This window comes from Mycteria americana, chromosome 14, assembly GCF_035582795.1.
Source record: "Mycteria americana isolate JAX WOST 10 ecotype Jacksonville Zoo and Gardens chromosome 14, USCA_MyAme_1.0, whole genome shotgun sequence".
Classification (NCBI taxonomy): domain Eukaryota; kingdom Metazoa; phylum Chordata; class Aves; order Ciconiiformes; family Ciconiidae; genus Mycteria; species Mycteria americana.
In genome coordinates this window covers 5420313-5444024 of record NC_134378.1, presented here as the reverse complement: position 1 = coordinate 5444024, position 23712 = coordinate 5420313, and the positions used below count along the sequence as shown (strand labels likewise).

The following is a 23712-nucleotide window of genomic DNA, read 5'->3' as shown; positions in this document are numbered from 1 at the left end:
GGAAGCTGTCAGCAGGACGTGACATTTCCTCTTACCCTGCAGCTCTTCTCACCTCCCCCTCATGCTTCACAGCCTCTCCCACTGGAATGGAACATGAATTGAGCATCCTGGCACCCCCGCAAAGCAAAGGCACTAGTGTGGATATTAAATGTGGGAGGAATTTTAAGGAGTTTTAAAGTAGTACTGCAAATCTGCGTTAGATCTCATACAGCTCACCTAATGGATCTACTCTGCAACCAGTGGAGAAAATGTAGAGGGAAAGGGCCCACGGGCTGTTTAGGGAGTTTTGTGGTCTGCAGGACTGCTTTGGTGTCTAGTAAACATCTTATAAAGACCTGTGCAAACTGTCTCTGAACACAGCATCTTGGCCATGAGACATATTATTGAGAAGCTCAAGTTAATCCGTTTGAAGCACTGATTCTCAGACACCAGTATCAGTGGCTTAGAGTGAATTCTCACCCCTTGGTTCTCTGTTCAGAGCGGTTCCTGAGCCACAACAGTGCAGAGCCATCTTCCCCCCAAGAAACAACATCTCTTTCTAGTGAAAGAACCACTCTTCAAAGTAGCTCTGCCTTCAGCAACCGAAAGTCAGCTTCTGCCTTTCAGAGCTCGTTCAGAAAGGACAGACGGGTCGTTCTCCGCACGCCAACCGCAGGGTTGCCAACTGCAACCCCATCTGGGTGGGCAAGCTAACGCAGCAGGGGACCTGCAGAGAACAACGCACTTACCCCCGGCTGCCGGTGCTGGAGGTCCTTCGGCTCAGGGAGGATTTATGCCTCATCTGAGACTTCATGATCACATCGTGTTTGTGTTTCAACTCCAGAAGTAATACTTTGAATTCCTCCTCTTCACACAGATCTATGGCACACAGACCAAGCCATTAATCAGACAGTTCAGATGTGGTACCATTAACACCACGTTACTAACTGTGCCTTCCTAGTATATACGACTACGTATGCTAGGAGGAAGGGAAGGGAAATTTAAGCAGAATGTGCTCAGGCACATTAACCTCTAAAGAAATTAGGGGCGGCAGAATGGTTTGGACACAGGAGCAGAAAACAGGAGCTGCTGATTGTGACGGGGGCTCAGCTTTGCAATGATCCAGCTATTCAGCTAGGTTTCGTCCCATCTCTGCAGCATGCTGTGCTGTTACCCATGAAAGGGTGAGAGATATATTGACCACTGTATCGATGCTTCAAGATGGGAGGAGAAGAAATTTCTGTAATTACCAGACTGAGCTCCCCTGAATACAGCATTTTTACATAAGCCTCCAAACCGAAGAAGAATATAGACAAAAGCAAAGCAGATCAGGGTAGAAGACAAGAACTTTCAACCTTCAAAACAAGGATGCACAGATTTTTCAATTAAGGTTTTGCCAGAAGAAAACGTGGCACAAGGTTATAATACACATGGTCAGATGCTAGCACTTTGGCATTTTTCCAATCTGTTCCAAGACTTGTGTGTGTTTTCTCTTTCCTCTCCAACCCCTTATAGCGCTCACCACACTTCATTGCATCAAAACAGAGTTAGACACCCAAGTCTTAGGGCTGCACTCAACAGCTGCTCAGATCCAAGACTACAATATAAGAGCAGGGAGACTCCCAAGCACAGGTACAGAGGGATAAGATGAGTGGAAACACACAGGAGAAAGACTTAGTGCTTGAGAAATTCCTTCTCCTTTGTTTTTATGGGCAGGAAGAAGCGTTTTCAGACGTAACAAAGTAGGCACTGTACAACTTCAGCCAAAGTAACTGCAACTTTGATTCTAAAGACACCTGAAAAATAACGTTAATGCTTCTGAAAGCACCGTGTGAAGACTCCAGCACGCTTAGGAGGAAAAGCTTTTCTTAGCAATCCCTTTTTTTTAAGCTTAGTAAACTCACCTATTGGCATCTCATCCAAAGATGTCCTGGCACTCAAACTAGCCCCATGGGACACAAGCAACTCAGCCATCTGCATCTAAAGAAAGGGAAACAAAGACAAATTGATAGAGGTATTTTAGGCAATCGCTTTCCTCCTCAAAGCTGAAAAGTTGGAATAAGTTAAGAAGCAATGGCATGCATGCTCAACTCGCCTCAAATTATTCTGGTACGTGTGTGATGTTAAATGTTGTTCCTACCATTCAACCGCACAGACATACTCTCCCTGAACTTTCTCAGCAACAGCTTCTTTTTGGAGCCCCAAGGACCTCATCTGACACTGTCCAGTGAGTCCAGCCCTAGTACAGATTTCTCCCATTTGCAGAGTACTCCATAGTTTGTCCAGGCAGAAAGAAATGTCACCCTCATACACGACATTTGCAACAAAATCATTACCTGTCCCCAGAAAGCAGCAGCATGAAGAGGTTCCCAGCCATCCCAGTCCTTAACATCCAGGCTTGCCCCCTGGTCAAGAAGGACTTCAGCTGCATGCAGATAACCATTGGCTGCAGCTATATGCAGCTAGGAGACAAGGAACAGAGCATGAACCACCTGCAAGGACCACGAATGGTTTTATACACCAAGTTTCAGTGGAATTTCTTGGATAACATCTGAGTCTAGACCTGGACAGGCAGCACGTGTCACATTTGGCAGACGCCATCAGGTCAAAAGCAGGTTCTTCCTGTTACTAAAACTTGGTATTACCTGCATATAATTCTGTTTGGAGGGGAAACTGCTTCACAGTTCTTAAAATAACTTACATATATGGCTTACAAAAATAATGTTTTCACATTTTAAATCAAGAGCTCTTAAGTGTTTCCCAATCTGTGGGGAAACAGCACCATCAAAATGCAAGCCTGCAATGCAGAACATCATCCGCTGTAAACTCTGCATTCCTTGTGCCAGAAGAATGTCTCCTCTTCCCCACTTAAGTGCTGTGGATGTGATTTTTTTGATCAAATTTTCAGCCTGCTTTAGTCAGGACTCCCTTCGTGCAATTGCACTTCCACTCGCGCTATAATTGTTTTCACCATTTGAAAATCAAAAACATTTTAATCCTTGGCTACTTTTAGTTAAGGGAATATGATTTTTCAGATATTAGCTTCCAACTACAACCATCACTTTGGAGACATCAATAATGGTCTCCTTTAGTCCTCCACGACACTCCATGTCCCTGAAGATTTTCATAATTGCGGTCTGCTGTTGCATCTCTGAGCAAAGCATTGACCTATGCACTACTCTGAAGGTATGAACGCCACTCAGAGCTCATCCTACTTCAACTGTGCTGAAGAGGAGAATTAAAGCTTTGTTTCAAAAATTTCCATGTGGATTCCACCACACAAAGTTAAACCCTCGTCTGGAAATAAATTCTGATGCTTTCTGGCAATTCAATTTATTTCTACATAAATATTACGGCATGGGGTCATACCCTGTAGGGGCCATATGAATTAACAAGGAATCACTTGGGGGTGATATAAAAAGGGAAGCCAAGAGGTCTGCTTAAATTTATGTATATAATCCTTGTGAAAGGGAAAAATGTGTTAAAAAAAATAAGGTGCAATAAAAGCTTCAGTCATCTGAGTCTACCTTGGAGGAAGCCTGCCCTGCCCTTATGCTTCTGGTATACGCTATAGGTGACAATTTAGATTAAGAAACCTGAATGCACTGCCATGGTCTGGCCATCAAACAAATGACACCAAGTGGCCTGGACACCAGTTACGTCTGGACCCAAGCATCAAATGACCAAGTTTGTATGAAAGTCCCAACACGTATGACAGCATTACTGAACTTTCCCTAAGTTGGGACTGCTGTAGGCAAGGGTTTAAGACACACATTTGCAGGTGAAAAAGAAGGGAACAGGACTAGGATTGTTCAGCCTTCTCGGTCCCTGTCCACTCAAATCAGATGCCAGCTTGCTTTGTGCTGTACATTTGTCCTGGGTGCTCTCCTCTGCCCAGGGGCAGATGCCACCCTACGTGAATAAACACAGCACTCCATCGACTCTGATGAGCCAGATGCTATGCAAAGCAGAAAGAAGAGGAGGCAGAAAGTCTCCAGAGTGCCCAACACCAGATCCTGCTCCCATGAAAACCAGAGGACTCTCATGTCTCCTCCGAGGGAGTCAGATCAGACTACGAGACTAGTGAGAAGCAAGAGATTACTGGGAGGTCATTCAGGCCCATTTCCCCGGAGGTCAGCAGAAGTGCTATGTTCTGCAGCTCCTCATTGTGGGATTTCTTGCACCTTTCTTTGGAAGCTGCTGGTACCAGCCACTGTCAGACAGGACCCAGGAGCTCAGCAGCCTTGCTGCAGGACCTGAGCTGCTGGACAGAGCTGACACGTGAACAAGGGATTCGCTTCACAAAGCGCAGGGTTAGACACTAAGTTATGTCAGCTGTCCTCATGGACAGAGCCCGTTCCTAAGTGACAATAAACTAAAACAGGGAAGAAGATCAAAATAGCTTCCTCACTCCTCTCAGTGACTCGTACATGTTGATTTTGTGTAACTCCTGCCACAGGGCAGGTTTCGTAATCTACAGGCTGAAGGAAGGCAAAAGTGAAGCCACAGCAGTTTCACTCACCAGTGTAGCACCTTGGGCATCAGTCCTGTTCAGGTCTTGTCCAGTTGCAAGTATGTCGTGAATGTCACAGATCATGACCTGCTCTGGAGCAGCCCGCATCTCATTGATCCTTTCCTGTGTAATTCCTGTTAAAATTCCAGTTAGAGAGAGAAGAGTTGGAAAGGGTCTTTGTCTCCACTGGTTGAGTAAAATTAGACTTAATAATTCCTCGTTGATATGACCTCACATCCTTTTCAGAGGCTATGTAGCTGAGGGGACTGACAGCTGTCCTTCACCCTCATCATTATTTAGGAATCAGAGAAACTAGACAGAGTCAGGTTCCAAGAAATTATGCCAGGCAGCAGCTCTCTGCTTTTCTCCAGAGAAAAATCAAGAGCTGAGTAACAAGGTAAGTTTTAGTACTACATTGACCCATTTTTGTATTTTACATGAACTCAGTCTCCTTACCTTGATAGGCCATGCAAGTCTCAATGACATCCAGAGTTGGCTCATCTTCACAGAGGTCGTACGGCATGTTGCCATCTGCATTGACTGCCAACAAGTCTGCTCCGCTGCAAGGAGAAAGCGGCGTTACACAAGAAAGCACCTCAAACATCCTAGAGCAGGCAGTGCCAAAGACTAGGATAAATGCTTAGCAAAAACTAACTGGGGTTTAATAATTGCCCAAATATCACCAACATTTGTGTGAGATACGAAAGATTTGAAGCAAAGCCATGGAGCTATGAATGGGGAAGATAAATTCCAGAAGTGGATGAAAGGCAGCACGCTACACCTCCTTCATGGGCTGTGGGGCACATGAGCCACTGAGTAGTTCCTGTCCTCTCCTGATCCTGGCACTGGACAGACTGGCAGCTTCTCAGTGATAGAAGTGATTTATTTGCTGAATTTCTGGATAACAATGCCAAGCAACTACCAGGTGCTTGTTATCTGGGCATCTGGCAGTCCTTCAATGAAAAGTTCGCAAGGACCAGAAAAGTTGGGAAAGACAGGGGCTGAATGGTGGAGGGAGCATTCCATCTAGCCAAGGGCACGTGGGCAAAAAATAGTAATAAAAAAAATATCCTGTCAACTGGTGAATTTTTCTTTTTGATTGTCCAAAAGCACTTCTCTAAGTGCTTTAGTGACCTCCAGGAGGTCACTATGTGGAAGTAAAATTGCCAGCTAAACTGATCGCTGTCCCCATATTCCCACCTAGTAGAAAATTTCCAGCACCTTCTGAACTGTGCCATTTTAGCTAGCTGTTAAATAGTTTCAGCTGAATTCTGATCTACCTTGACAGTTACCAGCCACAGAAGGACAGCAGATAGTATCCACTTGCATTTAGATTCCTGTTTCTTTCTTTATTTTTTTCCCCTTTGCCTGAGCAGAGCAAACTACATTGAAATTCACATTTCCAAAGTACCAGCATTCGTTTAATCAGCAAATATAAAAGCAAGGAACTGGACATCTTTTGTGGGCTACTTCCTCTGATGGTCTCCAAGGGTTCCAGGTCCCATCACCAGTAACATCACCTTCAAAGGCAGTGTTTAACTGGTCATTTGATATGTGATACCTCCTGTAAAGGACAACTTTCATTGTAGCAAACAAACCACCCCATTCATCAAAAGTCCAGGGGAAGAGTGTTTCTGAGCATAGGATCATGACATTAGGCTACTAGAGTCCAAATTTGCTGGCAACTACTCAACACAGGGCAGTCTATGACAACTAGGGCCATAAACTCCAGCTCCTCACCTTGCCACCCATCCCCATGACACTCCCTTATCTTCAATTAGGAGTCAGGAATGCACTGTGTCGTTGCACATTTGTTTGCTCCATTTTTATGCCCCCCATCCAAAAATTTCCTAACCCAAGTGGGAACGTCCTCCAAGGGACGATTATTTGCATCCTCTGCTCCACTCCCTTCATTATACGGCCAAAGAAGAAGGGCCAGATTTTCAATGCTAGTCTCCCAGATGACAGCATCACAAGAAGCAGTCTCCCTCCCCGAGGGAGAAGCAGCCGGCACTGCTGTGCAAGGCAGCACATTAACCCTCCCGGAGCACGCTCTGCTCTCTACATCATCGCGCCGGGAAATGGAGGAGAGGGCTCCATACAGGGTCAGGACTATCTGGTGCTCCAGACAGGACTCACAGCAGGAGCTTATTAAATGCTGCACGTGGTACAGCTCAAAACACATCTGGCTTCCTCCTCCTTGCTGGCAAGTCTAGAAGAGACTTGAGCTTTAGGGTCTTGGTAAAGCCAAGTGGAAGGTCCAGTGCAAGCACCCTGTGTCACACCGCTGGGGAACAAACGCATGACAAGAAGCTAACTGGTTACTAATTAAGAGCCAGTAAGACAGGCCACAAAGTTCACCCAAGTATTTGAGCTATACAAACATGCTGCTGTCCTCCTACGTCAGAGTCTCTTTGACTGTGGCTGGAAGACCTGAAATCGTGTTTAAGAGCTTGAAGGTGGATCCTGCTGGCTGCACCTATTTTACCTGTCCGGTGAGCATGGTTCAACAAGCACACACAGACACGTACACACCAGAATACAGGCAAAAAGTGGCAAATTTTGGCCCAGTCTCCAGAAGCTTCATGAAACTGAGTCAAGTCACCTAGTACTGTGTCTCCTCAGCCTTTCTGCTCTTCCTCCTCCACCCCCCTTCTCCCCCAAGCAGGAAGGAGTCCCATGAATAGCCTGAAAGCAGGGGATAATCACCACCGCTGCAACCTCGCAAGGTACTAAGCAGTCTCGGTTTCCATCCACAGAAGCTGTGGGTAGAATCAGATCTGCAGAAAGGGACCGACACAAAAAGCCACCTACTGCTGGATGAGGATCTTCACCAGGTTGATATGACCACACGTAGCTGCTGCATGCAATGGAGTCCACAGCTCATTGTCCTTCGCGTTGACATTGGCCCCGTGGTTGAGGAGAAGCTTGACTATCTCTTCATAGTTGTCTATGCAGCACTGGTGAGGAAGAGATGCAGACAGATTGTATTTTTTAAACTTTGGGAAGATGAGGGCTCATACCTGCTCAGTTGTACCAGGGTACCCGGACGTGGAGACCTACTTTATCCTGCAGTGTTTGGCAACAAGCATCTCCAACAGAGTTAAACACTAAATTGAGCACAACCAGGTCAGAAAGGCACCATGCAGGACACCTACACTGGACAGATTGAAGGTCACTGGTGTTTTACAGGGCCTTCTGGTTTGGGGGCAGAACCAGTAGGGAACAATAGCAAATATGAGCACAGCTTCTGTTCCACTGGGTCTTCCATATTCAAGAGCAAACATAGCAGAAATTCAACGTAACCAGTATAACCACATACCAAGGGATGAGCTGACAAGCTGACATTCCCTTTTCTTAAAGAAAATCCCACACACTGGCATGTGATGAGTAAAAGCCTTCCCAGCAGCTCGCGCTACCTCCCACAGTTATCTGAAGAAATGCAAGTTGGATTCCCAGAATTATGAGGTACTTCACAGGGCACCTTTCATCTCCTGAAAAAAAATCAGCATCCTCGGTGCACTTACACCACAGTCCCAGAGGCAGTCTGCAAGAAGGGCCTCAACCGCTTTCCTTTGGAGAAGGTGGAATTTGCTCTTTGATCCACCTCATGCTCACTTCTTGACATGAACATGTGTGTGATAAAGACACTAAAGTAAGATTCATTCTTGTGCAAGAAGCCTGTTCACGGTCTACGCATTACTGCAGACCCACATGGGCGACTCACGGCTCAGCACTGCAGTATGGGCTTGTACCGGGGCTGAATTACACCCCACAACAAGCATGTTAGCAGCTGAGTGACAAGGACCTTTTATCTATTTCTATTTCTGTTTACTATTTGTATATGGAAGTGAGGTTAAAATCATGCCTGTCACACAGCCAAGTTATCACAGAAGTGTAACTGCATCCTTCACTGGAAGCCACTGCTAAGGGGCAACAGTGTTCACTTAGGAGCTTCTCTCTGTTCAGGGAATCAGTTAATTCTAGTGGGTGCAAAGTTCCCACCTCAACTCCCAAATGCACCTTTACAGTAACTGATCCTTCAGTGGGCAACGTGGGATTCTCCATGGCTTCGGTACCTAGTGGGGAAAGCAATGAGGCTGTCAGCGTTTCTCTATGTGCAGAATAACAGCTCTTTGGAGAGGTGGGGGGGGACCTTTTAGTCTTCTAGAGGCCAGTTTGCTTTTTTAAGCAAACATCCATCCAGCTTTGAAGAGAGCAAGTGACCTGCAGAAGAATCCAAAATCCCAAGTCAATGGGAGCATTTACAGCAGGGACTAATGGAGAGAAAACCACGAGTCCCTGTTCCGCCCTCGGAGTGAGTGTGACAACCGTGCCACTGTTTCGCAGCAGCGGAGGCGGCAGCTGCCAGGCACGGCGAGTCCCACGGGCCTTCTGCGGGCTGACTCTCCTGACGCTTTCGCACTGAAAATCAGGGCTCACGAGGAGGGGTGGGGACGGGGGCCTTAGGAAGAAGAATAGAAAAACCTTCATGGCATCAATGCAGAGGCTCTGCAGAAGGACACAGACTTACACACCACTATGGCAAGTCTGTATTTTACTGGCAAGCAGCTGCTGCCATCTCCTACAGACTTTTGGAAGTCCCTGAGCCTACAGAGAGCAACAGCAGGCTCTCCAAACATCCTGTGTATTGTTTATTTAAACCAGTTTCAAAACTCGTGGGTTGCCAAAGTCTCTAAATTTGAGTTAACCTGCTTTAAGCGTTTACAGCCCAGCCCTGCAAAGATTAAAGGGTGGGAGAAACGTTCGCATCTGAAACCCAGCCCCAATTCCTGAGCTCTTATTATCACTGAACAAAGTCTGGGATACAGCAAGAGAAGGGTTTGATCTTAGTTTGCTGCCCAAGAAACAGGATCGCCAGCACATCATGGTGAATTTTCATTGCTTTAACTGAGTAACAAAATGGAATACAAGAGCTTTCTCCGTTCTCCCCGGCAGGTCTGCTCAGCGGGCAGCAGGAAGACGGGACAGCGCAGAGCAGCCGGGAGCTGCGACCTCCTCCCACGCCTCACCTGATGCAGTGCAGTTAATCCATCTTCATTGCACAGGTCCGGGCTGATGTTGCTCTTCAGCAAGTAACACACTGTAAGGGAAGGAGATAGGAGGAAAGGAGTCAGATCAGTAATCCTAACACATCTCTTGCTCTCAGCTAGCCCTGGCCAGTTCAAGACAAAGGCAACCGGCACAGTCAGGGTGTCCCAGCGTGGGCAGAGCTGCAGGAGACCTCTCGGCCAAGAGCCCAACGCTGGTGTGAAGCCGCAGTCACCGCAGTGCTGGCGAGTAAATGGCCTTCTTGGTTTTATCCAGCAGAGAGCACCAGCACACAATTTTCCCCCAACTTCCTTCCAAAGGAGACTTTGCTATTACAGCTGTCATTTTCATATGGTTGTGCTGGAAAAATCTACATTTTTGTCTTGTGCTTTGCAACATTGAGTGCAACGTCTGCACACTGCAGCCCAGGAGAGCTCAAAGGCAATCAGTGATTTTTGGGTCCTGAGTTAAAACCGTAAGAGAGATCTCACTGGGGGGGGAATGAGGTCTTGCCTCAAGAAGTTATCAATCTGGGATGAGAAACCCAATACGTTCAGAGGCCTGCCGCATTGAAAATACACCGGGGTTGCTTCGGACACTTCACAGGAGCTGGTGGGTATTTGAAGAAAGCTTTCCAGAGGCTTTATTCTTTTTATTGCTGCTTTGGTGGGAAAGGATAAGATTTATTCCATTAAAATGCAAATTTCTGAAACACATGGAAAACCATTAGGCTCTAGGTAAAAAATAAAGTTTGCTCTGAGGTACAGATCTTGCACGGGGTAATAGCAATAAGGCTGGCAGAGGAAGTAAATTAATAGCAACACCAGGAACTCTTCAAATTCAACACTGCTGACAGATCTTGATGATCTATACCCATCTTCTGTTGTTTACTTGTTCATTCCTTGCTTTTCCTCCAGAGATTTCACTACCTAATGCTTTTCCCACCTCAAATGTCACTGACAGCACAGGCACCAGCCAGAGGTTCATAATCATCTCCCTGGGGCCAGGGTAGCAATAGATATTCAATTCCCATCATATTTATCCGCAAAGGTGCAACCACTAAGTGTAACCAGAGCTGCAAAATAAGGAACGGTAACAAAGCTAAAAGGGCAGTAACCATCCTCAGAGCTGGCAATCCCACAGACTGCAAGGCTGGTCACTCCCAAAGCATCCTGCAGCCTCTGCTTCTGCTGCTTTCGACCGCTGGCTGTCCCACTGTTAGAGGGAGCTCCTTCCCCTCATCAGGGCTCTCCGGGGGGACAGAGCACCTCTGGCATCTGAAGCAGAACATGGAAAACAAGTCCACAATGACATCAGTGTTGATTTATGAAGCTTTGTTTAAAAGACCTGGAAAATGCACTCGCAAGAAAGGCAAATCGAAACCAAAGTGAAATTTTATTTGGAAGCCACCGATCCGACATTATCAAAACGGAAGGCAAAACCAGACGGAAGTGAAATAAAACACTTTCTATCACAGGATTGTTTCACCCAACTCAAACTGAATGCTGGAATTTACGTTTGCTGGAAATAATTTCAAGGCATTGCCACCTGCTCGATGAAACTGATACAAAACAGCAGAATACAACAAAGAACAAAACTCATCCCCCACCGCGGCGAGTCCAAAGAGCCCGAGTTTTTTCCAGCTCAAAGGCCAGCGCAGGAAGCCCACGCCTACACTCAGCTCACACCCCCCGACACTCGCATGCTTGACAGTAATAAGAGCGCTGAACCCCAGCCAGTATATCCAATTTAATGACTGTGCTTCTACTGTTTCTGGCCAGCCCCAAGCTCCTGCTCTCCTAATCCAAGCTGAGTGATAGGCGAGTCATTCACCAGTGGATCTGGCTGTCTCTTATTTACTTTGGATGCTCCGCCATTAGGGTTTTAATTCAATCTCAGTCATTTAAGAGCCATTGTGTACTAATGACATGCAGCTCCATAATCATGTTTTGCCTGATTATGGAGATTTGGACAAATAGATGCTGGCAGATTAACTTTACAAGTGCTGTCCCTCCATGGGAAGAAGCAGTAGCATGAATCCCAGCTTGTTATGGAGTATGGGGTTTTGTGTTGAAGGCTCTGCGATAATGGCTTGACAGAGCTTGTAAGAGTCCTTGAAGGGTTAAGATTCAGAGAAGGATTTATGCAGCTTTGAATTCTCCATTAACCCCCGCAGCAGCCCTCATGTTTGCAGTGCACCTCCCCTTGGGGGGTGCACTCGGGACCGGCTCACCGCAGCCCTCAAAACACGTCCCAGTATCTCCCAACACACCAAAGACTGACAACCACAAGACACCAGAAAAGAGCACAGAAAAGTCAGGTAACGAAGCTTGGTATGGATGTGGTACCAATGAGTCCAGGCAAACATGGCTTGAAGAAGAGATCAGACTCCTTTCCGACAAGACCTAAGCTGAAGTTTGGCATCTCGGGGTTTGGCAGGGGAGCACAGGGCTGGGCAGCAACAAGTCCTGGCTCTTTTCTCTAAAGTCAGAAGGATGTTGCCTTCAGTATTGCTCATGCTCCAGACAACAAATGCCAACAGCTAGGCAGAAGTCTCCAAGAACTGCAATTTGCTATTACATGTGCCCCCTTTTACACGCGAGGGGATTTACCCAGCGTCCCACTAAGCTCGTAGCAGAACGCAGCCCCGATTCCTACCCACCACCAGCAGCAGCAGGGCGTGGGGTGGCAAAGAGCAGCTTCATCACTGCCTGCTCCCTGTGGGCAGACCTGCAGAGGGACGTGGAAGGAGGACATGGACATCTTCCCCCACGCCCGCTACCCAGGAACAGTCCCTCCCATGGCTGGGAAGGGTAAGTCCTCCTTTCTGATAAACTTCAGGAGAAATGTGCATTTGTGGTTTTCCAGTGCCTTAAGAATAGGAAAGGGGGCCGCAACTGCGATGCTTTGCAGTGTTGGAAGCCAGACCCTCAGCTCCAGGGCTGTGGCAGTGCCACCGACCCGCTCCACTGCTTAGTGCACAACATAAGGGACAGGGACCTGAGCAAGCAAAGCGCTTCTCTTCAAGCCTGCAGCGCGTGCCTCGCTGCAAAGCCCAACACCTTCTCCTCCCACCTCCAGGCACGAATGACGCCGTACAGGTAAGAAGCACACGCTTCAGCTCACAAGGACGCAGATTAATCACTTGATGCCAGCTGACCGCCTTCTGTCGGCTCAAACCTCAGCACACCACTCATGAAAGGAAGATCCCCCCCATACGTACAAGGTATAGCATGGAAATGGGTCCTCTGCAAGCCCCTCTGTGAGCTCAGGTTACTCCGAGCCCAACAGAATGGGCTTTTATGGGTCACATCGGCAGGTTCATCAGGCAGCAGCCTCTACTTTAACACTTACGATTAACTTCTTAAAGAGAGCTCAGTGCCTAAAATGCTGAGCTCTTTAAACTCTGTCCTTCTTTGCATGTAGGCGGGGGGCAGGTGGGGAGAAGGGGCTGGATGCGTGGATATACTTTATTACATGTCAAGCACAAGTTGTGGGAAGCAGTTTCAAACGCATAGCAAATGAAGGAATGAAAATGATTACAATAAGAGCTGGGTGAACAAACTGTTGTGAATAATTCATTGCAAATTATATTAACTGAACAATCACTCAAATGTATTTTCCATTATTCTGCTTGCTCTGCCTATAATTGAACCTCTCACATGCCAAGATGGTGTACATTAATCTTCAATTTATATTTTATCATTCACATCTGTGCTCTGTTAAATGGAAAAAGCTCCCACAACAGCTGTGAAAATACATCCTAGGTTTTAAGTCACCCTTCATCACATGTCCTGGGGCAGCCGCAGACAGATTCTCCTCCCTGAACACAACAAACCCACTTCTCAGGAGCTCCCGCTCCTCCCAAGCATGTCCAAGCCTCGCTTATTCTCCCCAAAACCTATAAATCAGGGGGAAGACAAAAAAAACCACTGCAAAGACCCTAAGTAAAATTCAATGCGGGGTAATCAGCTCTCCCACCTGAAGAGATACTACAGCACTATCGTTTTACATCCATGTTACTTCCCACTGAGTTTACACTAGAAACAGCTTTTCCAGAAGAGTTCCTAAACCAGATGAAGACTTTTCCATGGAGAAAAAGAGCCTTTTTCAGTGCAGTTCCCCCTAAGTCAATCAGCTACACCATAAAATTCTGGATACTATTACAGCCCCATCTATACGCAGCGTTTGCATACCTCAAGTATTAATAACTCATAAAAGGAAAAGCCAACTGAAACTGATACGGATACCAGGGAGGGAAAAAACCCCACCAAACACCTTCCTGATAGGAGGTCCTGATTCCTCCCAAAAATATACAGTGGCAAACTGTCCATACTGGCAAGCAGGCTTACCTGTGTGCTCCAAGTTACATACACACACAGGCCATTCGTTTTTAAAAATCCAAGTTTATCTTGATCCTTTGCACTCAACAATTTCTTTTTGAAACATTTAAACTCTTCTAGTTCACTTCCTGGTTCTCCGGCCAGCTTTAAAAGCTACTGTTGCACTGAGGTCTCTACGGCAGTAGAATAATTCTTGTATGTTTATACCTGATTTCACTGAATAAAATGAAGAGAGGTTTCACTCGGATTAAGATGCACGCTTTTACACATTGCTAGAAGTCGCCTCCACCCAAATGTAGCTTTAGTCAAAAACCCAGCGTAGCAGAAGGAACTCTTCCCAGCATTACTTGTAGCGAGATGCTGGTGGAGTCTGTGCCACAGAGGTGTTGGCAAAGGTCTGGAAAGGCTGATGCCCAGCCTGCCAGGCACGGTCCTATGGATGGGCTCAGCTACTTCAAAGCTGCATTTTTACTGCTATGGGTTTGCAGGGATATTTATTACACAGGAGAAACACTGCCAGGAAAACAGCATTGAAGCTATGAGCGCTCTGCCAGCAAAGCATCCCGCTTCCTAACAGAGCGTACTATGATATTCGTATTTAAGAGCATATCTAAACCCTGAGCAATAACAGCATGAACTTACTCAGCCTTATCCTTCACTCCCTGCAGTGTATAACTGATAGCCCGACCTGGTCCATTGATAAACTCTGCGGCTCCCTAAAGCTTTTTGAAAGACAAAAAACCCACAGAAAACAAAACCCCCCGCTCAGCCAGCTTCAAACATTTAGTACACCTAAAAATAAACACGGCCTAGTTTGCCTGCTGAGCTAGCTACTGAGACATCCCATCGTGATTGATCACCAAGCTTTCTCGGGAAGGTTCGAAGCCTGTTAAGACACTTCCCACCTAGTTTATAGCTGGGCACACACATTCCTTCTACAATACCCACAAACTCCGGGAAGTTTGGAAAGAGGCCAGCAGAGCCCCATCTGCTCCGTGCCATATTCACAGGGGCAGGGCCATTTCACGCAGCTACACTCAGCCCAGGTGCTGCTTCTCTCAAGGAAAATCTGTTTCTGATTTTGATGCTTCTTGCTTAAGAGGGCATACCCTTCCTTAGCCCCCAGGAGCCTGCTTCGCACGGCAGGCTCTTCCTGCAGAGCTTGGGGCCTGGTTCATACACAAGTTTTATTCTGACAGCAAAGTGAGAGTTGTCAACAACTCATACGTTTATTTAATGCATAGGGTCCAATTCTTTCTCCCTCTCTTTGCGTCCATTTCAATCAATTTTTGCTTTATGCGTTGACCCCTATCCGTTGTAGTGTCAGAGCACCAAGAAGAATGCTATAAGGGGACAGCCGCCTACAGCCGCGTCTTGGATGAATCGGCCACAGCCAGGCACCCAAACCCTACTGCATCCCACATCTTTCTTGTTCTGCATCTACAGGACTTCAAGCTCTGATAATCCACTTAGTGCTAGTGATGCTAAAGCATCTTTCTTTAATGGCTGCCAGCCACCTGGGATTACTCAGATAAGTAACAGTGTGCAAGTTACCCATCTGCAACCAGCAATGCTCAAAGGGCACAGCAGAAACAAAGCCAAATTCATTTCAGTAGGGAAAATAAAAATTAGAGGATGCTGCCATCTGACAAGCCTTTCTAAGGATGTAGCATCACGTTCAAAAGCATCCTCATCCTCTCCTGCTCAGACTAACAGTGAAATTGGTCCACGCAGAAGATTCCAAATACATAAAGGAAAACTGAAGTTAGAGATTATTTTCTTGGTTTCCCATTCCTCATCTCTTATTGGAAGAATAAATAAATCATTTTGGTATGGTTTTTAAACAGATGATGGGCTTTAAAAGGGATGAGTGTTTTATATAACCTTCGGGCTCAGCTGCCTTCAGCAGGATTTCTGTGGGCAGGGAGCCAGGAAAGCAGATTCCCCAATATCACTGCGACAGTGACACCTGGGCTGCTAAAGAGCCTCTCCTCTCTTTAAGAGGCATTTTGGAGTATGTATTTGAATGGTGCTGATTTAAAGAGTACTAAAAAAAAAAAAATTAAGTCCGTCTTATAGAGGTATGGATCAAAGAGACCAAGGGCGAGTTTCCCAAGGATGACTCAGGAGCTGTAGCGATGAGCAGAGCAATGCTGGCTTTTAGGGTGCTCAGAAGGCACTGACAGCGTGCAGAGGGAATCATCCCGCTGCGGTCGCAGCCGCACAAGCCAGCGGCCTGAGCAGAGAGCAGCAACAGAAAGTGAGAGCTGAGGGACAGCCATGTCCTCCAGCAGCGGCTTGATAGGAACCTGCATCCCCCATCTCTTGAGTTCGCATCTGAAACGTTGGGTTTGTTGGGTGCAAGCAGGGAAGCAACACATCTCGCTTCCCTTCTGTGTTTCAGGGCAGAGTTAGACGAAGGGCACCTACAGAGCCAGCAAACGCTCGACCAGGACCTCCTATTCTCCTACTGCTCTGGCTACCTCCAGCTTTCTTCCTACAAAAAGCTCTTCTCGGAAGTCATGACAACACATGCAAATCCATTCAGACAACACAACATCAAAGCCTTTTATCTGAGTAGCACAGAGGATCCCACACATATACCTGTTCAGGAACTACTTTTGATGTATTGGACCAAAGTCTATCTACTGAGACGTGCAACAGCCATCACCTGTGATGTCTATACTAAGCTTATTAGAAAATAAATCTTTCAAGGTACCAAAAAGGAAATGCAGCAAAAAAAGTAATTGAACACAGCTTAAGAAGTGTTTAGATAAAAGGAAGCAGTGGTGTCGGGAGGTAAATTTTTGCAGCTGTCTGAGTACATGAGGAGCTTCCCCAGTTTCATTAACACAATAACATAACAGGTGATCTGAGGAGCAGAATTGCAATACCCCCCCAAGCTCCACGCAGAGCCAGCCTGACAGTATTTGCAAAAGGATACTCTAATATGCTCTGTGTAGCAGGAAATAGTTCATATTGCCATTTGAAAGTGTTATTAGGTTCCAGAGTCAACAGCCTCTGCCCCGGCTCATATTTCAGGCATCCTATGGCCTCAGCTAAGCAGCTGTATGTTGACCTGAACCACATGAATGTTTCTAAGAGTCTCAATTATAAAACAGGAAACTTTCTATTTAGAGTAACGGAAAAGAGGTTTCGGTGGAGGGGTGGGGAAATACATCTCTGTTTTTCAAGCTGCCCTGAATGAATACCAAATGATTCCTCGCAGTGACAGCCTGCTGCCTGCAGCCCAGGAGCTCGCCGGCGGACCGGGCTCTTCCCCTTCTCTGCTCCTCACCCTGCCCCGCTTCAGAGACCCCTCTTCTCTGTCATGCATCTCTAACCTTGCCCTGGTCTTTAGAGAAGCTCCAACTGCTCTGGCTGTTTGCGTACCTTCTCCACCCTCAGCGGCATCCGCTCCAACCTCGATCAGCACATTTTGGTTTTTTTTTTTTCCCCTCCAACTTTGTCTCCCTTTAGTTTAGGATGAGGACATTGGGGATGAAGGTCTTTAAGAGATACAGGACCAAAGCACATCCTTAGGTCTGCTCCCATGGGTCACTGCATTCATGAGCAGGGTGCCACGTAGCCAGGGTCTAAACGCCTGCGTAAGGCAGAAGCGCGGTGTGCCGGGACACGCTCTGCAGTGCAGCCCTCTCAAAACCAGCTTTGTGTGACCCAGCAGCAGCAGGAGCTGGCGCCAGCCGCCAGGTCACAGCCAGCCCAGATGTGTCTCACACCATTACCCCGCAGAGGAGAGCACAGAGGGCACACCAGGAGTTAAAGTGTAATCTGCTAAAACATCACCCCCTGCTCAACAGCACCTTTTCTTACTGGAAACGCTGCATTGCCACGCAGTGCTGGAAGGGAAATGTCTATAAAAGCAGAAAGTTCTCCCCTTTGGGTTTTTTTTTGGTCAAATAAGAGATTGTGGTTTCCTTTTAAAAAGCAAACGCTACAGAAAGAAAAGTTTCACACCAGTTTAACAGCAACCTGAACTTTACTAGAGAAGCACCGGATGATCCTTAGCAGCCCTTCTGTTTTTGTAACCTGTAATTATTCAGCAGCAAATTTTACACGATTCAGAGATTTGAATTTCAACAGAGCCATTCGTCCAGAGATCTCCAAAAGGGCTGCTGCCACTAGCAGAGTGATCTCCAGGCTGTCTCCTGGGATTTTACAATCAGTATTCGCCTCGTTTCACAGATGTGACATCTCAGCCCAAGTTAGACCAAGACTCTGGAGGCTCAGGTTTCCTTGCCAAGGTCACAGTCACAGTCCATGGCACAGCTGTGACAGTGCCCTTGAGTCCCAGGTCCCAGCTCTGCCCCTTAAGCACAAGAAAGCTCTCCTTTCCTCTCCGCCATCCTCTCGGTTGTTCAGCTGAGAAGAATTGGGCAAAGCAGCTGAAGTCTCAATGCTAACGGCTTCGACGGCAACCAGACCCCAAGGTGACCCCTGTATGACAGAGTTCGGTAATTGCATCCATGGGTAAAAAGAGAAACCAAAGCTGTGGCTCGGCAGCAGCTCTCAGCTGGTACGGCTCCCTCGGGAAGGTCTCCACCTCTTGGCTGGGACCTGTTTGCTGACCACATCAAGGGCCCGGGCTGGGCAAGGAGAGCGAGTCCCAAGAGGTGCGGGAGCAAGGTCACCCTAAGAGCTTGCAGTATGGCAGCACGCTTCCTTTAATTACGAATCAGGAATGATGCTGTCACCGAGGTGGAGAATGAAGCACATTTGGTCTCCAAGCCTACATTTGACAACCATCCCTGATCTTCACCAGCAACCCAGCCAGGACAACCTCTTTATCATCTCACCTCTCACAATCTTCAATCTTCAACTACTTTCAATCTTCATTTCAGCACCTATCACACACAGACTAATCACACAGTCTAGAACTTCTTTTTTGTTTTAACGAAAAACCGCATTTAATTTGCTCTCCAGGTCAAACACCTCCAACCCCAAAGCAACCCCCGATGTCAAGCGTCACCCCCGCGCAGCTTCTGCCTCGCAGCGCCTGCGACAGCCCGACGCCAGCACGGGGTGCAGAGGCAGCGGGCAGCTGTCACGGGCCACCAAGCAGCTGCACAAAGTCCCCCAGCTCGCGGCACACTGCCCCTTGGTGGGACCTGGCCTGGAGGCGCGGGTGATCCTGGTACCACCGCATACCAAGCAGGGGCATTTCCAAGAAATACCTGTGCACCCCAGCTCTCCATGCTGCAAATTTATTTTCAACAAACAGTAGAGAGCCACAGGGACTGCTCTTCCAGCCCTTGGCAACCAACAAATCTTTGTCAGAGAAGTCAAGAGAGTTTATCCACGAACATCATCATCAAAGGTATCCAGCGCTGCACGGAAACCAGTTCATACATTTATGAGTTGAACCAGAAGTCAGCACCTGAGCTTGGCAGAAATGCAGGTTTTTCACAGCTACAGTACTACTTACAATCAATGAGACAGGCCTGACAGAAGGTATATAAAGAAATCTGTGTGACGGCTGCTGTGCACAGAGGACACTGGTCCCCGCAGCCTGGGGCTAAAGCTGGAGAGCATCCACCCCGTGGGCCCTGGGCCTGATCCAGTTGAGGACGGTCTGCTCAATAAAGATCACAGCATAAACTTGCTGCAGGTTGCTAGCTGTGCAATCCAAATTTAAGACTCATTATCTTGAGCATCCAAGTTAAAAAAAAAACAATAAAAAAAAGAATAGTGGACAAAAAGTTAATTTCCTTAACGTTTCCTAATTTCATTGAAGAAGGTTTGAAATCCTCTTCCATGACTCCTCAGAGATTGCACAAAAGACCTTTAAATTAGGTCAAAAGAAGTGGGCACACAACCTGGGTTGGTTTGTAACCCAACTGTCAAGTGCTTTGCATGCAGACCACCTTGTTTTAATAGTTATTTCACTTGCCCCATCACACAAAGTTTAAAACTCTCTCAAACTTCTTCTGTCACAAGTTCTGTGTGATTTCTGCTTCCCACCGCCTCCAGCAGTAGACGATGAGGGTTCCCAGGCCGGATGATGCAATATAGCTTCGTGGTTGCCATGAGGTTAGCCCACGGGGAAGCAGCGCGAGAGCTTGACAGGTCATTTAGGCTTTTCAGAAAGAAAAAAAAAGTCCAACTTGTTGCTTTCACTCATCCCTGCCATATCTGCAGACACCAAAGTGCCAGCCTCACATGAACTCAAAACAAGACAGCTTTGGCTGCCAGCTCTCCTCTGCTGAGCTTCCTGCACTTTGATGCAGTGAAGAAAGAACCTGCGCACGGGGTCAGGAGCACTTTCCCTTTTAGTGAGCGGCTCCTTCACTTTCAAAAGCCATCTCAGTCAGCTTAAAACTTTCATCTGCAGAATACGGCTTGATTTTGGCAAACCCCTTCAGATCAGAGCTGGGCGGAGAGAGAAAACCAGCTCCCTCTCACGAGCTGCCGAGGCGTTGTGTACGTCGCGGCAGAGGCACAAGGAGGCTCCCTCATGGGAGGGGAGGTCTGGGGTCCCAACCCACGGGCACAGCTCACCCGGGGATATGAGCTCAGGACTCCCAACACTTACAAGACTGCTCTAACAGCCTTCGGGGTCAGTCCTCTTACTTGACATAAAGAGCAAAAGAGCTGAAATTCTGCTCCAGAAAGTGCTTTGCCTTAGTGCTTCAGACCAGGTCACTGATGTTTCATCCTGTTTCCGAGATGAGCACTTTAGTCTCAGCGCATACAGTGATTTTTTTTTTCATTTATTTTGCTTTGTATTTACACGCTGAGCTTATTAATACTAACAAAATACATAGTTTAAACAAATTAAAAAAATACCTATTTCCTACAGCTCTTATGCAGGTTTAAAGCATCCCATTTATTCAGAGCAGTATCTCTGAATACTGAAGACGTAACTCCTCGATGCTGGGAACAAGGAGTTGCAGGCAACAGCAGGGAGCAGAGAGCGAGCAATATATCCCACTTCTCTCCCTTCATCCCTTTGGGAGGTCTCCTGTCCTGGGATGAAAGACCCCCTCCAACTCTCCACGTTAGTATTGCAAGTCAAATGCCTCCCATACCCTCTTCAGCAAGAGTCAGCTCAGAGGAGTTACAGTTTTCCTTTCTGCGACAGTGGAGAAAAGCCTCAGTTTGCCAAACTACATTGCATTTCCCAAGAAAACGGCAGTTTTCAAAATAATTAACAGTCATTAAAATTCCCCATTAAGTTTTGCCATTAGCAATGGCAGGACCATTCTCCTCTCCACAGTGGTGAAAACTCTGCTTACTTCTGTATTAAAACCAGTTTTGTTAATGAACCATTTTATTCCATCCTGTTTGCTTATAAGAGAGCTCCCTCACCAGCAGATCCCTCACATCAGGGAGTTTTTCATTACATATTTAACACTACAAGAGCCCAAGCGTCGTGGGCCACCTTTTAGCTGTCACAATGCAAGAAAGATGACATCCGTCTTCTGGGCTTGAATGGCAGATTGCCTTGTCAGCTGTAACCCACTGCGTGCCTTACACCTACGCACGAGCCAACGGGGAGAGAGCCTCCCTGCGCTCCCCTGCCACGCTGCCGGCCACGGCTGCTTCCGTGCAACGGAGAGAGGAGAAGAGACTGCATGATTAAATTACCTAAAAACACACCACGCTTTGAAGATTAAGACAAGAGGAAAGCCAGGCTCCAGCTTTGCGTCATCTCCCATCGATTCCACAGCCTAATATTTTGACTTAAAAATTTATAGTAACAACAAAATGCTTTAGTGGCTAAACCCATCTTAGGAAGTTCATTGAAGTAATTAATGCTTAAGTGTCTGCTTACACTGCTCTGCTGACAGCACTAATTACAGGTTGCAGAGGTGGATCCCAGTGATTGCGCAGGGAACCAGAGTCAGTTGGAGGCTCACGCACGGTACTGGGAAGACGCGCAGTCCCATGCAACCGCTTGGGCTGGATCCAGCACTCCCCTACTTTTTCCTGCTACTAAAACCAAAATTCAGTATCTCCAGCACTGAGTATAACTGAGCAACTTTGGCAGCTCCTGGTGAAAGGACACATATTTTTCTGCTGACCAACATCCAGCAGAAGAGGCCCGTAGCATCTTACTCAACACCCTGTTGGAGAGCAAGTCCTTCAAGAACGGGAGCGGGGCTGGTTAGCCAGGGTGGTGGGGCCCTTACAGACCATCGTGAGGACAGGCATCAAAGCGCTCTGGTTCCTGGAGACACCACGGACCATTTTATCCCTTGCGAAATGAAATGGGAGGGTTGCACTCTCACTCACTAAACCAGGGGTATAACCTTCCTGACACAAGCAGTCCTGTCCTTCAAACACGGGCAGAGATCCACATGCTGAGTGCGACTCGTGCCAAGAGCACTTGTACCTGTTTGGGGAGATGCAGGAGATCTGGTCCTCATTACTAGATCTGTGATCAATTATAAGATCCCTCCTCAACTGTTTTTGGTCCTACCTTCGTCTGGAAAAAACACAGTCTTAAAAAAATTGGTTTCTTTCCAAGCAGCTGTTGGTAACAAATGCTTCTGAGATGTTTCCCACATTTCACAGACTGAAGCAAATCCCACTCCAAGCCCCCATTACCACCCCAGTTAGTGCTACAACAGAGAAATCCTGTTTCTTTCTGTACATCTCATCATAAAGAATAATTCCCGGGGAAAGAAGCCCACCAGACCAGGAGCATCCAACGAGGTCTGGATCTCACACGAGCAGCTGCAACCAGTACGGTTGTATAATGGAAATCTGACCTACAAACCTTGAACCAAATTCTAGCCATTCCCCTTTGAAAAGCGAGCGCGTGAAGGCTGCGCACTTCTTCTGCCCTGGTTGCTGCCAAGTTCTTAGAGCTGTAACCTCTGGCTTGGCTCCACGCCCCAACAGGACCATAACCTTTCCTCCACCCGGCACACCTGGGAAGAAGGGGATCACCAGCAAAAAGCGAGTTAAAATGGGCCCTGCCTGCATAAGTTGCACAATCTGTGCAACCTATTGCTAGGGCTGGGAGCACATTTTGCTGGCCAAGGTCTCCACGCATCACCACGTACTTCCAGTTGAAGGACACAAGAAGGAACGGCAGGCTCTGGTGCTACCTCTTCCACCTAACAGGGCACTAGGAGCACTGAAGCAAGGGACATTTTCCCAACAAACATGCATCCCTCATAGATCAAATGGCCACAGACGGTGCTCTGGGGACAGAACAACTGCGGGGGCTAAAAGGAGCAAGATGACAATCAGGCTTGGTATGAGGCACAGATAGTTTTCGGGACAGACCGCATTAACCTCTTCACTGCTGAAGCCTTGCTCCCCAGCGGGGCTGTTCCTCAAGAGGGTTGTATCTCTGGACAGACCCAATAAACCAAACTGGTTTGAGGTGTTTTGTGCCTGTAATGCACAACAGCATCAAAGAGATTAAAAAGGAGAACATGCGCACCAGGGATTTCTAGTAAATAAAACACCCATAAAAGCGGAGACGAACGCTCAGCACACGCAGGCGAGGTGCAGGCGAGGCCGTCCCCACCTCAGGTGGAGAGGAACAAATCACGGCAGCTGTGATCTGCAGAGTCACTGTGGGAAGGGGACAAGACGTAAGGCAAAGCCATCTCCTTCACCCCAGCACCAGCCCACCAGCACCAGTCACGAGAGCCCCGGTCAGACGGGAATTCAGATAGACCCGAGCCCCAGAGCAGCGGGGCAAGATGTGCAAACCCTCCCTTGGATTTCTATTCTGCAGTAAATTCCAAGAGCATTAGAAAGAGGTTCTTCAAGGAACGGTGAGAGGAGCAGGAGCTCTCATAAGGAGGTCCTTACATTGTCAGCAGTTTTGAGATGCTTTGCAAC

At 47.3% G+C, this 23712-nt stretch overlaps 2 protein-coding genes across 2 annotated transcripts in view; one reads left to right on the top strand and one right to left on the bottom strand.

Moving 5' to 3' along the window:
• Positions 1-23712, top strand: part of IFT52 (intraflagellar transport 52) — a 231549-nt gene that overhangs the window by 3509 nt on the left and 204328 nt on the right. The gene's annotated exons all lie outside the window — the stretch shown is intronic.
• The window catches only part of PPP1R16B (protein phosphatase 1 regulatory subunit 16B), a 66404-nt gene that overhangs the window by 6988 nt on the left and 35704 nt on the right, over positions 1-23712 (bottom strand). Inside the window, exons 3-9 of the mRNA XM_075516928.1 lie at positions 9526-9596; positions 7307-7452; positions 4949-5052; positions 4502-4626; positions 2316-2441; positions 1884-1959; positions 729-858 (exon numbers count right to left, since the gene is read on the bottom strand). Coding sequence (XP_075373043.1) covers positions 729-858; positions 1884-1959; positions 2316-2441; positions 4502-4626; positions 4949-5052; positions 7307-7452; positions 9526-9596 — 778 coding nt within the window. The remainder of the gene's footprint in view (positions 1-728; positions 859-1883; positions 1960-2315; positions 2442-4501; positions 4627-4948; positions 5053-7306; positions 7453-9525; positions 9597-23712) is intronic.